Source organism: Mauremys mutica, chromosome 11 (assembly GCF_020497125.1).
Source record: "Mauremys mutica isolate MM-2020 ecotype Southern chromosome 11, ASM2049712v1, whole genome shotgun sequence".
NCBI classification, from domain to species: domain Eukaryota; kingdom Metazoa; phylum Chordata; order Testudines; family Geoemydidae; genus Mauremys; species Mauremys mutica.
The window spans coordinates 18105511-18119446 of NC_059082.1; the positions used below are offsets into that span (position 1 = coordinate 18105511).

Sequence of the window (13936 nt, forward strand, 5' to 3'; positions counted from 1 at the left end):
CCGCCCCGGGTGTCACTGTTAATTTCATTATGCAAATTCTAAACTGCATAGGCATCACCCAACTTCTTACTCTGAAGAATGACACAAATTAAGGATTTCATTCACAAGAGAATTTCCTTTAATTATTCCTAGAAGTAGCATTGCAACTTTTTCACAAAGACTAAAAGCCTTCTGTTTGTGAGTAGCCAGGAAACAGTTATTTGTAGATCAGTAGTTGCATGCTGGTTTATAGGATATTTTACATGAAAATTCATTCTATCTATTTTTGAAGAGCCTTTAAAAACATCCAGGGAATCTCTTATTTATTAAGGAACTAGAAAAACAACAGCACAATTTATCTTAAACTAACTTCAACTTAATATAAACAAATAGTCCTCCTTCCCCAACCAGTCCAATGAAAGACAGTAAAACTTTCTGGATAGTAAGCCTACCAATAAACACACTGACAAGAGAACAAACTAATGTACAGTGTACAATTCAAATACTTTGCTAATGTGCCTCTTAAAAGATTTCAGATATGGATGCTGGAAGTCATTTTTGTTCCACTCATTGTTTCTATGTAAGGGTACACTTCAACTTCTAGTCCACAAAAATGTATGTCAACTTCTAGCTAAACTTCCCAGGCATGTCCGCATATTACCACAGCCACTTACAGAGTTAATCCAAAGAATATAAAAGCGACAGAGGCTAAATATCAAAGAATACTTGTATAATTGTAGCTCTGGAAGCACAATGGGAACTCTGCATCTACAAGCCTTCTCTTGCCTTTCAGTTTCTTCCAGCTTGGAAGAGGTTTGAAGGCATTTTTCATCTTTAATATTACAGTCAACAACTGAAATGTACAAAAAACAGAAGTCAATGTTATAGTTCTCACAGCACCTCTATTAGGGCACCATTGCAATTATACAACATTCTGGAGAATAAATATTTTCCAATTACTACATATGTGCAAAGGGACAGTATATATGCTGTAGGAGCCATAGTTTGAACTTCCAGCCTATTGTGTCTAAATTCTTGAGTATAATATGGCATTAGGTCACTTGCACTAAACATATACATTTATGTATGTGTTGCTTTTTCTTTTGAACAAGTTTTTATTTACTTTCCTCCCAGACATCTGAACAAAGGTCTATAGGGCAGGCCTCTCTGAAAATTAGATCCCAGACACTGGTATCCCAGACACTAATAGCATAGTTAAGGCAATGTGTTATACAAACGCTAATTATCACTATTTATCTTTAGTATCTGAAGTTGCCAGACATGTTAAAAAATGCCAGTCCCGAGTTTCATCTGCAGTAACTAAGCCGAGGGGGAAGAAATGTTCTTGTCACAATGCAAACTTCCTTGATGTATCTAATGTGGTAAGAGAAAGAAAACAACGAGAGACTGCATTCTGTCACAAACGTTTACTCATGTTAGGGGCCCTGCTGCCAATAAACTAATCTCAAGATGCTAACGCCTAGATGAGGCCCAATTATATTTCAGTCCAGTGGGAGGCTGGCCTGTATTTGTTCTGAAATGTTTTATTGGATTTCTGTACTATTATTCTACAGAAGCTTTTCAAAGCGCACAGATATTTACACTCTACTCTGACTTCTGAAACACAGCAAGAGCTCTAATGCTGAAGCAAGTTATATGAATAACACTATTCAGACCTGTAAAAACAAGAACAAGGAGACAGCAGGATGTAGAGGATTGGATCTCAGTCCTATGCCCAGGAACTCCTGAGCTCAGCCAGTGGTTTGCTGTGTGATTTTTAACCAAGTCAGTCTGTCTGTTTCCCCATTTATAAAATAGGGTAATAGCATCTACCTACCTACCTAGTTAATAGGGAATGTTGTGAGGGTTAACTGTTTGTATAGCAGTTTGAAGATGTAAAGCACTATCATTTCTTCAGAGCATTCTATATTGACAACCTGATCACTGGACCAAGGAGTTTACAAGGGATAGTTGTGTTTAATTATACAAGCACTCCGAGCTAAGGATTGATATTTTCAAATGACATCAAAATGAGGGTTGCTTGAATGAAGTCTAGCTGAAATCAATCCAGCTAATTCTTACAGTGTGGGAGGAAGCACCCAGAAAAATAATGGAGACTTTTATCAGCTCCCCTCAGCAAATTTGCTTGCCATTTACTCAGGGAGTAGATCATAACTGTCAGTTGTGAAGACAGAATTGTATAGAGTAGAAGATGACTCTGGGCCTCGGTAGATTTTCTTCATAGTTTCCATGGCCGGAAGGGATCACATTTTAAGCATATCTTTTAGAAAAACTTCCAATCTTGTAAACCTGCCTCTCTTTTTAAGAGGAAGAACTGCAGGCTAAATGGTGATTACAAGGTTCAAAAGCGACCAGAGTTTGGTGGAAAGTACCTACCCTTTGCAGCAGGTTCAGCAGTTAACTACTGTTCACTTTGCCATTGGTGTGACTGAACCTAACTGTGGTATCAGGACATCCAGTTAAAAAATGCTTGGTAAGATTTGTACTCTGCAGAATAGCTCAACAAAATATTAAAGGAAATGCACACTTCTCCCAACACACATGTGCTTATCAGATAAACTGAAGGGCTGTGACCCTGTTATAGTACAGGGTAAGGTAATGGATTAACACTCCAGACTTCTAATCAATTATAATATGTCTTATCCTCTTAACAATAAGTCTGTCTTAGTTGAACAGATCATTCCTTTCAATGAACAGCTGCCCAGTATGAAACGTATCAGTAAATGTCACTTCGTGTGTAAGGTTGTCAATCTAAAATGCCAGTGTTACAACATAACAGCATTCTAAGAGCAGATTTCATAAATATTATTCACAGCAATTCCTAAATCTTCAATAATGTGTTTATTTCGTTATAATAGATTTTTCAGCAAATACAAGAGCTCAATTAATTAAAAGGTTTAATAAACATACTACTTTGTATTGTATTTGCTTTTTTTCTCATGCAAAAGACTATATACAATCATAAAAGGAAACTACCAAGAACAGACATAAGAGTGCTAAGACAATTACATAAGTATTTCCTATAAAGGAAAAAAAAACTATTAAAATAGCCATCACAAACCTATAGCTGACATTGAGGGAAAACAGGACTCAAAGAGAATTGTGCACCTACTGAGTTTATTTTAAAAAGATGTAAACTCATTCTTGATGAGTCACTTGTGCATGTAAAAATAGTTTAGTAATAATCTATTGGAACTAGAAAACAAACTGAGTTATTTCATTTCACATCTTGGGCTGCTTTTGAAGAAAATGTTAGTTTTTTATTTTTTTTCAATGTCCTAATCCAGTGGTTCCCAAACTTGTTCCGCTGCTTGTGCAGGGAAAGCCCCTGGCGAGCTGGGCCGGTTTGTTTACCTGCCGCGTCCGCAGGTTCGGCCGATCGCGGCTCCCCCTGGCCAGGGTTCACTGCTCTAGGCCAATGGGAGCTACGGGAAGCAGCGCGGGCTGAGGCAAGTACTGGCCACAGCTTCCAGCAGCTCCCATTGGCCTGGAGCAGCAAACCGCGACCACTGGGAGCCACGATCGGCCAAACCTGTGGACGCGGCAGGTAAACAAACTGGCCTGGCCTGCCAGGGGCTTTCCCTGCACAAGTGGTGGAACAAGTTTGGGAACAACTGTTCTAATCTGTAACAAAGGTTGAAATGGAACTGAATTTTTAAGTCCATGAATTTTGTCCCTCAGTGTGCCATAAAGAGCTGTAAAAAAAAAAAGAATATTGCAGGAATGTAGCAGTGCTTTAAAGAAAGAGAGACAGGGGAAAACACGATACAAATTTAAACCATGCATTCAGCAGGGAGAAATACATCTTGTATAAGAGTCTTCCTTCACATCTTTTACAATTCTTCCTCTGCTTTTCTATTTTGGTCAACATTATTTAAAAACACAGACAGCAATGTCTTCCTTGAACTTTTCATGAACTCCAGCAGCATAAGCTAGCTCAGTAGTAATAGTAGTTCAAAAACAAATCCCACCCAGATTGCATGATTTTCTTCCATTATGGATGACCATAATAAGCAACACTCCTCCCAAGCAAGGGACACAATATGCATCAGAATTTCAAGAACACCCTGGCATGTATGCACAGAGTCATTGCCACGTGCTTGAGAGACAAAGCAAACTTCCATTTCCCTGAACTATTGATTTTAAGATATAATATAATGGGATAATGTCAGGGACAAGGTGGGGGGGAAACAATGTTTACCGAGCAAAAAAGAATTGGAGGGAGAAACAAATCTTGTTGTCTGTGGGCTCACTAGAGATTGTTTATAGAATTTTATTACTCACAACAAAGGTCACATCTTCATTAATTTGCACTACAAAATGACATCAACGAGCTCTCTAAAACCAATATCCATTACCTAAAGTTACATAGAAAATACAAGAAAATTGAGCAAAACAAAACCCCAAATCTGGCATTCAGGTTAAATGGTTTTAGTGGATACTTAACACCAAAATACCATATTAATAGCGGCCGTAATGAGGCCTTGGATTGTAGGAGTTGTAGCCATAGTCATACTGGGGGTAGTAAGACTGTCCTTGTCTGTGCTGTTGGTAGCTGTTACCCCAGCTTCTTCCTGGCCACTGATTAGATCTATTACCACCTTGCCAGTCATGCCTGTCCCCTCTGCCTCTGAACTGCCTGCCATCTTGAAACCTGTAATAAAAAGAAATTTGCATAAACACCAGCTCTGAGATTTTAAAGAGGGAAGGTTTTGAATTCTTTCACAAACTATTTTAGTGTATTCCTAAAATCTGGCTCCACTTATTTAAACACACAAACAACTGCTAATCCTTTTTAGGGTAAAATACATGTCAAAGATATGATTATTCAAAACAATCCCTCTGACCCAAGATAGGAAGATAGGTCAACTACTTACTACTAAGCAACAAACTACTGGCTGTCTTACAGGGGGAAAAAAATTCAGCCTTTGTACAAACCATTCAAAATGAAATAAAAGGAATGAATTACTAAAATTTAGCTTAAACATTCACATAATTAATTAGTAAAACAGATTTTTAAAGAATAACTTCCTCAATTTTTGGTAAACTGTAATTTACAACTTAAGTGTGAAGTTACTGACAAGTTAGTAGAATGATGAAAACATTGGAATTGTTTATTTTTAGAAGAATAAAGTCCCCATCCAGCAAGCACTTAAGCACCTTCTTAACTTTATGCATATGAGAAATTCCATTAGTGTGTCTAAGTGTTTGCAGGCCTGGGGCTTAAGTAACTTAATATGAAATCCAGTCCCAGCAGTAGTAAAAAGAAAAAAAAATTGCCTGGGCATCAAATGCAGGAATTGTCCTTTTTTCAGCCCCAAAAAGCAAGTGTCAGTGTCCAAGCTTAAGGTAGCAACACTCCCAGCCTGGAGAAAAACAGTATAATTCAAAACATTTTTGGCAGGCATATAATATGATCTTCCAGTGCACTTGCGAGAGGGAGATATATTCTATGGTCCTTACAAATAGACAAAAGTAGTGCAATCTAGCCTAGTCACAATATGTCAAGTGTTATCTGGGTTGCAAATTATATTTTTTGCTAGTTGTACAAAAAAGAGAGGTATGTCACTGGTGTGCTACTTGTCAGTTTTCTGTTGACAATTATGCTTCCAAAGACAAGCTGTTTGTGGTTTAGCAGACAAACCTCTGATCTTTCCCCTTTCAAAAAAAAATAAAAAAATCAGTTCATGGCCAAGCAGCAATGGGCCCCAAGGGCAATGATTTAAATGGTTCAAGCTCATTCTTTACAGAATAGCAGTTTGCTTCATATTCTTATATAGAATGAAAAAAACACTGTCAGTATTAGTTTAGCGAAATCCTATCTTTGACCCTGGAGAGAGATGAATTTCTTTCAAATCAAGAAATCTGCCAAATAATGGGGAGCTTACAGCAAACCTGCTTCTCTTTATTCTAAAGCAGACAAACATCTTAGAGTGCTAGCTATGACATCAATATGTGTTTGTGAAACTAACAAAGATCTAAAAATCAGTACCGATCTCTATTTCTTTGGTTACCACCAGATCTGTTTTTCCATTCTTCTACTAGAGGAGGTGGATCTGTTGGGCGTTTTAAATACTCTTGATATTCCTCATCATCTGATGTAAATCGATGAGAAAACATCTCTTCATAATTCAGAGGAACTTCGGTTGAGGAAGTCATTGTGAAATACTATTAGACATAAAATACAATTGCAGCAGCTTAAAAAAGACATGAAAAGGACAGTTACCAAATCCACATAGTGAAAATTGAGGTAAGGAAGTGTGTTACATTTTAAAATGTTATGTATTGGACTGACAATCCTGATACTGTCTTAACTATTCTGTAAATGAAGATTCAGGTAAGTATTAACTAATTTCCTTTCACTGCTTTAACTTTGTACTGGACCACTTCTAAAACAGAAAAAGTAGTCCAGTCTCCATGTGTTTACAATCTTTGACACCTACAGTGGGATTGCCATTTCCCTCTGAGAGCCATTTGGGAACAATTGGTGGACTCCAGGCATCACGGCTGTGACCTGCCCACAGCAAGGGAGATTTTTTGGGGCCGGTGGGGTGGGGGGAGGTGGGCAGTGGGAGAGGACAGGAGTCAAGCTGAGACACAGACAGCAATGCATGGGGCACATAAACTAACAGCAGAGCTTGGGGCACTAGTAGAGACCCCCCTCCCATCGCACACAACCCTTCCAGCCTCAAACACAGCCTTCCACCGCCCCCATCCCCTTCCAGTCCCCACAGCCACAGCCCCACAGCCTCCTGCACCCCCCAGTCCCAGATACAGTCCTCACAGCCCCCTCCAGTCCCCACAGACACAACTCCTCCAGTCCCACACACAGCCCCCTGCCCCCTCCAGTCCCCATTCACAGCCCCCTCCAGCCCCACAAACAGCCTGCTGCCCTTCCAAAGACCCCATAGAGACAGCCCCACAAACAGCCTCCTGCCCCCCAGCCCCCTCCAGTCCCCATAGACACAGGCCCACAAACAGCCTCCCGCCTTTCCAAAGCCCCCCGAGACACAGCGTCACCCCGCCCCCCAACCCCTCCTCCCCTCCAGCCTTCCCCCAGAGCTCCTCGCCCTCCCGCAGCGCCTCCCGCCCCCCCCGGACACAGCCCCTCACCCAGAGCCCGCAGCAGCCACGGTCCGACGCCTTCCCGCAGCACGAGCCCTTCCTCTTCCGGGCCCGGGCCTCAGCCCCCGCCCCGCTTCCAGCTTCCGCCGCCGCCGCCGCGCGGGGAGGGGGCGCTGCAGGGGCGGGGGAGGCTGTGAGCCGTAGGGAGCGATCGATGGGTTCTGAGGCGGGGCCGCGCAATGCTCTCCCGCCCGGGGCCGGGCCTCAGCGCTGGCTGTGCCCGCAGCGAGGCGCGCTGCGTGTAGGCCGTTCAAGAAGGGTGAAAAGGTCTTTGGTTCGGGCCCCGGCCCCGTGTGTAGGTCCCAACATCCCTAGTCTGCAATCACCTGAGTGGGTGAGGTGACGCAGTGGGACTGCTAACCTGCATGGAGTTACTGACGGGCGTAATAAGGGTTTGCAGTTGCTAAAGCCTTTCTTTGCAGTTCGAGGTCTTGATTATTATTCAGTCAGGGCACCTAGACTAGTCAGCATCTGCCTCTGCTGTACTTTACCTCTGGGGATAAAGCCTTCTTTAAGACTTCGTCTGATGAAGTGGGTATTCACCCAGGAAAGCTCATGCTCCAATACGTCTGTTAGTCTATAAGGTGCCACAGGACTCCTTGTTGCTTTTTACCGATCCAGACTAACACGGCTACCCCTCTGAAACTAGTTAGTTGTTTCCTCTTCCTCTAGATCTCTGTGATGTGAAATTTCTCAGGCCAGTTCAGTCAAGTGTGTTTCCGCCTTGTGAAGGCTAGAAGTGAGGTGAGCAACTTTACATACTTGTTACGTTAGGAAAGGTAGTTTTCACTGTCAGAGCTCATTGAGTACTGCACATGCAACCTCCTCTGTATTTTAATGTATGGCTTTTATTTAGTATAGGATGCGATATGCTTCTTACATCAGTGTAGTGTTAGTGTGTGTGCTTCTCTTCTGTAAAATAGTAACAATGTTCTAAACAAAAAAGCAATGCATAAGATACCAGTATTTTCCAACTCTGCTTTGTAGTTCTCGATGCTGAGAATTTTGAAGGCTCATCCTTCTTAGTATCTCAAATTACACCAAAGGACATTCATTACTATTCAGAGACTTAATACATATTTGAGGCTAAGGTGGGATGAAATGACTTAGCATGTAAAGTGTAGAGAAAAATGCTGTAATATTCGTTGTCTTGGCATGTTTTGAAATCACACTACGTGAAGGGGAAAAAATAACTAGAGCCAAATCCTGCAAACAGTTATGCCCTTGATCACAGTTACCCACAAGTGGAATCCTATTGAAGTTAATGGGACTCTGCCTGGGAGTAACTACTCACAGGAGTAACTTTACAGAAGTGGGAGATAGCCTCCAGTCCTGCGAAGATTTATGTATGCATTGTACTTTATACATTATGAGCTTGAGCTGAAGTCCTGTGAAGTACAAGTAGAAATCAGAAATATGTGGGTTTTTCAGGGACTATTAGAGTGTATTTTATTTAAAGGGTAATATAAAATATTTGAGCTGTAACAGAAAAACAATATTCAAATTGATAAAATTCACGGAGCACAATTTATGCTTACTTATACCAATTCTATCTAACTAACTACATATATTTAAAAAGTTGATCATTTTGCTCAATCCTAGAGTTCAAAGGCAATTTGTTTGCTTTATGTATAAAAGTTTTTGAAATTGTGTGATGTGTGATTCCTGTTTTATGGCTAATTTTGTATTAGCAAGGAAGGGTCTATCTTTGTGTTGTGTATACGGCCCTGCTTTAGCAAGCTACTTACACAACAACCTAAAGTTAAGCATTATGAGTATTGCTTTGACTTCAATATGCTTAAAGTTAGGCACCTGCTTAAGTACCTTCTTGAATTGGGTCCTACGTGCATAAATATTTCAGGCAGAAAATTAAGCCTTCTCTTATTTACTAGTTGAAGTTCAAGTAAAATTATTACTAATTTATGAACTGCCATAAATTGACACTGGACTGTACAGCAGTAGGTCACTGCCGCAATGATCATAGTTTCTTGTTCCTAAGGGTTTGCAATGTAGGTGTCTGATTTTGCTCCCATCTTTTAAGCATGAGATTTATTTGAGACTGTAAGACACAAGAAATTGTGCCCGTTTCACTGTTCTCCACGTCATTCTGACCATTACAATACACTAATACAATAACTCTGACAGCATTTTCAGTGTTTACTATTAGTCATAATTCTTGAGCCCGGATTCCCCCCCCCCCCATGCTCCATATGAGAAAGTGTTGGGTTTTTTTCTAGGACCCTGTTAGAAGAAAAGCAATGATTTTTATAAGTTTGTAGACCCAAGAGTCCTATTCTACTTGACCCTTTTCTTTATTGCTCACAGATAGTAGTAAAGCACAAAAATTCACAATAACATATAGCACTTAAAAAAGTCTTCAGTGACAATATTGCCTCCCACCCTCCAGAAAGATCAGATTGTAGTAAAACTGTTCATGGTTTGATGTAAACAGAAATATCACATGTTGCTTTCCTGCATGAACCAAAGAAGGACTGATCTCTCAGTCACAGAGTAAAATGGATGACCAGGATCCAAATAGCCCACTGCAGATATCTTAGCCTGGGGTCTCTGGTTCTAAGCAAGATGAATTTTCATTTGAATCTGAAAGATTATATTCTTACTCTAATGCAGGGGTCTCAAACTCAATTTACCTTAGGGCCCATGCCAGTCCTCAAATCCTCCCAGCAGGCCAATATGTCACTCATGCTGCCAGGACCTGCCCCCCAAAACTCCGTCCCCCACCTGCCTGTGGCTCCGGGAGGGAGTTTGGGTGGGGGAGGAGGTCTGGGGTAGGGGCAGACTCTGGGAGGGAGTTTGGAGGCTGCAGGAGGTGTGGGGAGGGGGTGCATGATCTGGGAGGGAGTTTGGGGGCTGGAGGGGCTATGGGGATGGGGTGCAGGCTTTGGAAGGGAGTTTGGTGGCAGGAGTGGAGTGTAGGAAGGCGGAGGGGGTGCAAACTCTGGGAGGGAGTTTGGGGGCTGGAGGTGTGTGTGGAGAGGGGGTGCAGGCTCGGGGAGGGAGTTTGGGGGCGGGAGGGGGTGTGTGGGAAGGGGGAGTGGCACAGTTGGGAAACCATTGAAAAACTTGCCAGAAACAGACAGGAGGGGAGGAGCTTCATCACTGCCTTAAACACCGGAGGTGTAATGGGTACTAGCTAACCCTGATTAACCCATCATCACACAGGAGAAAACATACAGATGATGGGATAGACCAGGATAGCACCAATATTTTAACACTTTATGTTGTATGTAGTTGGGCATTTGTAGTTGAATCTGCACTTCACGTGGTCTTGTTCTTCAGGCTACAAGAATCCATGAGAACGGACATAGCAGATGTGATCAAGATGGCAGCAGGCATCTTAGAAATACCTTAGATAAACACATGATCCTGATGCTCAACCTGTACATAGACAAGGTTTAAGGGCCATATTTTAAAGGTATCTAGGTGCCTACACATGTTGATTTGCACCTAGTAGCATTTTTTAAATCATGAAGGTGCCTAACTCAATGGAAGTTAGATACCCAGGCACTTTTGCAAATCTAACTAGGCATCTGTCTGCATTTTGAGGTGTCTAAATACCTTTAAAAATCTGACCCTAAGTGTTTTCAGAATCAGGCCCTTGGCAATTCTCTTTCCATTCCTGCTATGGCCTTCTTCCTTGTAGTTGTCTCTAAATAACCTATTGTGTTCTCTTTCTACAATCAACCAGGGCCAATGCAACCATTAGGCGACCTAGGCGGTTGCCTAGGGCACTGGCATTTGGGGGGCACCATTTTCTTAGGCAGCGACTGCGGCGGCCAGATCTTCGGCCGCCCTGGTTGCCGCTGGCATTTAGGCAGAGGGAGCTTGGGCAGGGGAGCGCGGGGAGGGCTGCCTGCAGCAAGTGTGGGGGGGGGTGCGGCACACAGGGGAACTCCCCGCCCCACCTCCTCCCCGAGCACGGCGTGGCTGCTTCACTTCTCCTGCCTCCCAGGCTTGTGGCGCCTACGCTGATTGGTGCCGCAAGCCTGGGAGGCGAGAGAAGTGAAGCAGCCACGCCGTGCTCGGGGTGCTCGTGCTAGTGCGTGGTGCAGGGGTGAGCTGGGGCGGGGGGGGTGCCTCAGGGTGGGGGGTGGGGAGCTGCCGCAAGGGGGACACCTCAGGGCAGAGAGGGGGAGCTGCCGCGGGGGAGCTCAGGGCGGAGGAAGGGAGCACAAGGTGGAAGTTTTGCCTAGGGCACGAAACATCCTTGCACCGGCCCTGCAATCAACCTCACCTAACCAGCAATACTGCAATTTACTACCATGTGACAAAGCCCCCATCATTCCTGACTATTCTTTGAATGAATTTTAGCACATCAAATAGTAATAATGTTATTCTCTTCTAAACTTTAAGAACTGTTCCCTTCAGTCCATCGGTGCTTAATGGAACTCTTTCAGGAAGGTGTTAAATGCTCTTTGACTAAACAGAGGAACATACACTGTAAAAAAAAAATAATAATAGTTTAGTTTATCCAGAAAATAATGAGGAAGGAAAATATTTCATAGAATGCCTAGTGTTGTTAACTCTTGCTGGTTTATCATGAGTCTCATAATATCTGGTGATTCTCTTAAAGGCCCAGCTTCTCTAATCATGTGATTTCATGAGAATTTCAGTTTTCATTTAAAAGAACTAAGTTTCTAACTCTCATGCTCGTGGAGAAAATCTTCAAAATGTGACCTAAGTGTGCCCTGATGGCTCAAAAACTAAGATGCAAATAAAAAGAACCTGAAATTTGATTGAAAATATTATTTGTTTAAAATCTCATAATTTTTATGCCAATCTCATAAGCTTTGGGGGCCTGACTCCTGATTTTGGAACAGTTGGGATGGTTAGCACAGGCATTTTAAAGAAATGTTGGCATGGTACCAAGAAAAAGGAAATTTCAATTTTTATAAATTTCTTTAACTTCCAATAGGAGGAGTCCTTTAAATCAAGGGTAATATGTACTTTGAGAAATCAACTAAAGAATTAACACCACTTGTAACTGTGTCCGCTCTGACCAAAGGAGAATGTGCTTATATATGGGCAAAGTCTATGCAAGCAGAGATTCCTCCAAGGAGAGCATCATAGATCATGTTGGTATGAGAAGGAGAAAGAAGAAAATGCTTCTTCTGTCAAATATTACTTTATCATTAATTTATTTATTATGAAAACTAAGATTTCCTCTTGCTTTCCAAATCTTTTCACATATTTCATGTTAGTTGTTTGAATGCTTTCATTTTCTTTTTCTCTGTTGTAGTCTATTTGATATTAAAAGTTTTCTCTTTTTCGTAAAATCAAAAATGGACTGTTCAAATTATTTTACTATGGGAGAGGGTAGTGTCTGGCATGTTAAAGAGAGCATGACCTTGTGCTTTGGCCGGAGGCAGGTAAAAGAGGTGGAAGTGAAAACTTCTTGCTGATTATGAGCTGAGAGAGGCTGGAGTTTCTGCACATGAGATACCATAAGAAGAGCAGAGAGCAACTCAGTGAGTAAATGACAATAAATTATTGGTTAGCATCATATAGTCACAATGAAAGATAGCAGTTGTAAGGCTATTTTGTAGCCCAGTACCACAAAAATACTCAGAATTGTATTCTTTCTTTAGAGCCTTCTTCACTTACAAAATCAGTTCTCATTGTTGGATGTTATTCCTTTGGCTAGAGAGGATCTTTGCCTGGATGATTCTCATTTAAGTAACAAGAAAATCTGAGATATGGCAGATGTTACTGTCAGATGTGTTAAAGTCTGTGTAGTGATTCTGTCAGATCACTACATTGACTTTGTGTGTTTAAAAATGTTCTTTCCGCACCTGCGTGTGAGATTATAATGTGGAGCACACAAAGGAACAGAATGCACAATTTCCATCAACCAGGGCCGCCCAGAGGATTCAGGGGGCCTGGGGTCTTCCCCGCCGCCAAATTGCCGCCGAAGACCCAGCACTTCGGCGGTGGGTCCCGGGACGGAAGGACCCCCCGCCGCGGGTCTTCGGGGCACTTCGGCAGCGGGTCCCGGGACGGAAGGACCCCCCGCCGCGGGTCTTCGGGGCACTTTGGCAGCAGGTCCTGGAGTGGAAGGATCCCCCGCCGCCGAATTGCCGCCGAAGACCCGGAGTGGAAGAAGCTCCAGGGGCCCGGGCCCCATGAGAGTTTTCCTAGGCCCCTGGAGCGAGTGAAGGACCCCGCTCCAGGGCCCCTGAAAAACTCTTGTGGGGGCCCCTGTGGGGCCCGGGGCAAATTGCCCCTCTTGCCCCCCCCCCGGCGTCCCTGCCATCAACTATGCTCAGCACAAGAATTTTCTAAAAGAGCACTTCCTTCCCTTAACAATGACCTTTTAAATGTTAATTGCCTTTAAAACAGTTGTCTTTATAGTAAAACATGCGCGCACGCGCACACACACACACAAAGCAATTCCTGATGTCAGCTTTTGTTACAAAGTACCCATTTAGACTTTTGAGGGGACTGGTTCCTCTTACACTAGCTTTACACCAGTATAATTCTTGATCTGCAGTGAAGTTACTCCTGATTTACACTGATTTGAGAGACGGATAAGTCCCTTCAGCTTCAGAAGTACTGTTGCTTTTTTTAATCAGTCTCTTCTACAATACCATCATGAAATTATATTTCTAGCATCTTGTTTCTGGTATTATTGCAGGGGTGGCCTTCCCCTGCTGCCAGTTTTTTATGAATATCACCAAAGTCTTGCTGCCATCTCTAATTTTCACCTTTTAAGATGACTAAGCCAGCTGTGCCCTCCTGGTTCTTTAAGAATGATTCATTTTTATTATTTTTGCTTTCTAAGATAGTGATT

General features: G+C 42.5%; 1 protein-coding gene and 1 long non-coding RNA gene across 2 annotated transcripts; one reads left to right on the forward strand and one right to left on the reverse strand.

Moving 5' to 3' along the window:
* Positions 1-3768: 3768 nt before the first annotated feature.
* On the reverse strand, positions 3769-6159 carry RAMAC (RNA guanine-7 methyltransferase activating subunit). The gene is made up of 2 exons (XM_044980743.1): positions 5993-6159; positions 3769-4654 (listed from the first exon to the last, which is right to left on the reverse strand). Exons 1-2 carry the CDS (start codon positions 6157-6159, stop codon positions 4462-4464), a joined length of 360 nt encoding a protein of 119 aa, XP_044836678.1. The 3' UTR covers positions 3769-4461.
* LOC123344475 lies at positions 6114-12334 on the forward strand. Its single transcript, XR_006572564.1, has 3 exons — positions 6114-6250; positions 7798-7869; positions 12062-12334. It is a non-coding gene; the product is annotated as an uncharacterized LOC123344475 (long non-coding RNA).
* The last annotated feature ends 1602 nt before the right edge of the window (positions 12335-13936 follow it).

What these genes read in the sequence shown, in the direction of transcription:
- RAMAC (XM_044980743.1), bottom strand. Translation starts at nt 6,159, where the DNA reads ATGACTTCCTCAACCGAAGTTCCTCTGAATTATGAAGAGATGTTTTCT. An exon ending in AACCAAAGAAATAGAGATCG is followed by an intron (nt 4,655 to 5,992) that starts GTACTGATTTTT and finishes TTTTTATTACAG; the next exon opens with GTTTCAAGATGGCAGGCAGT.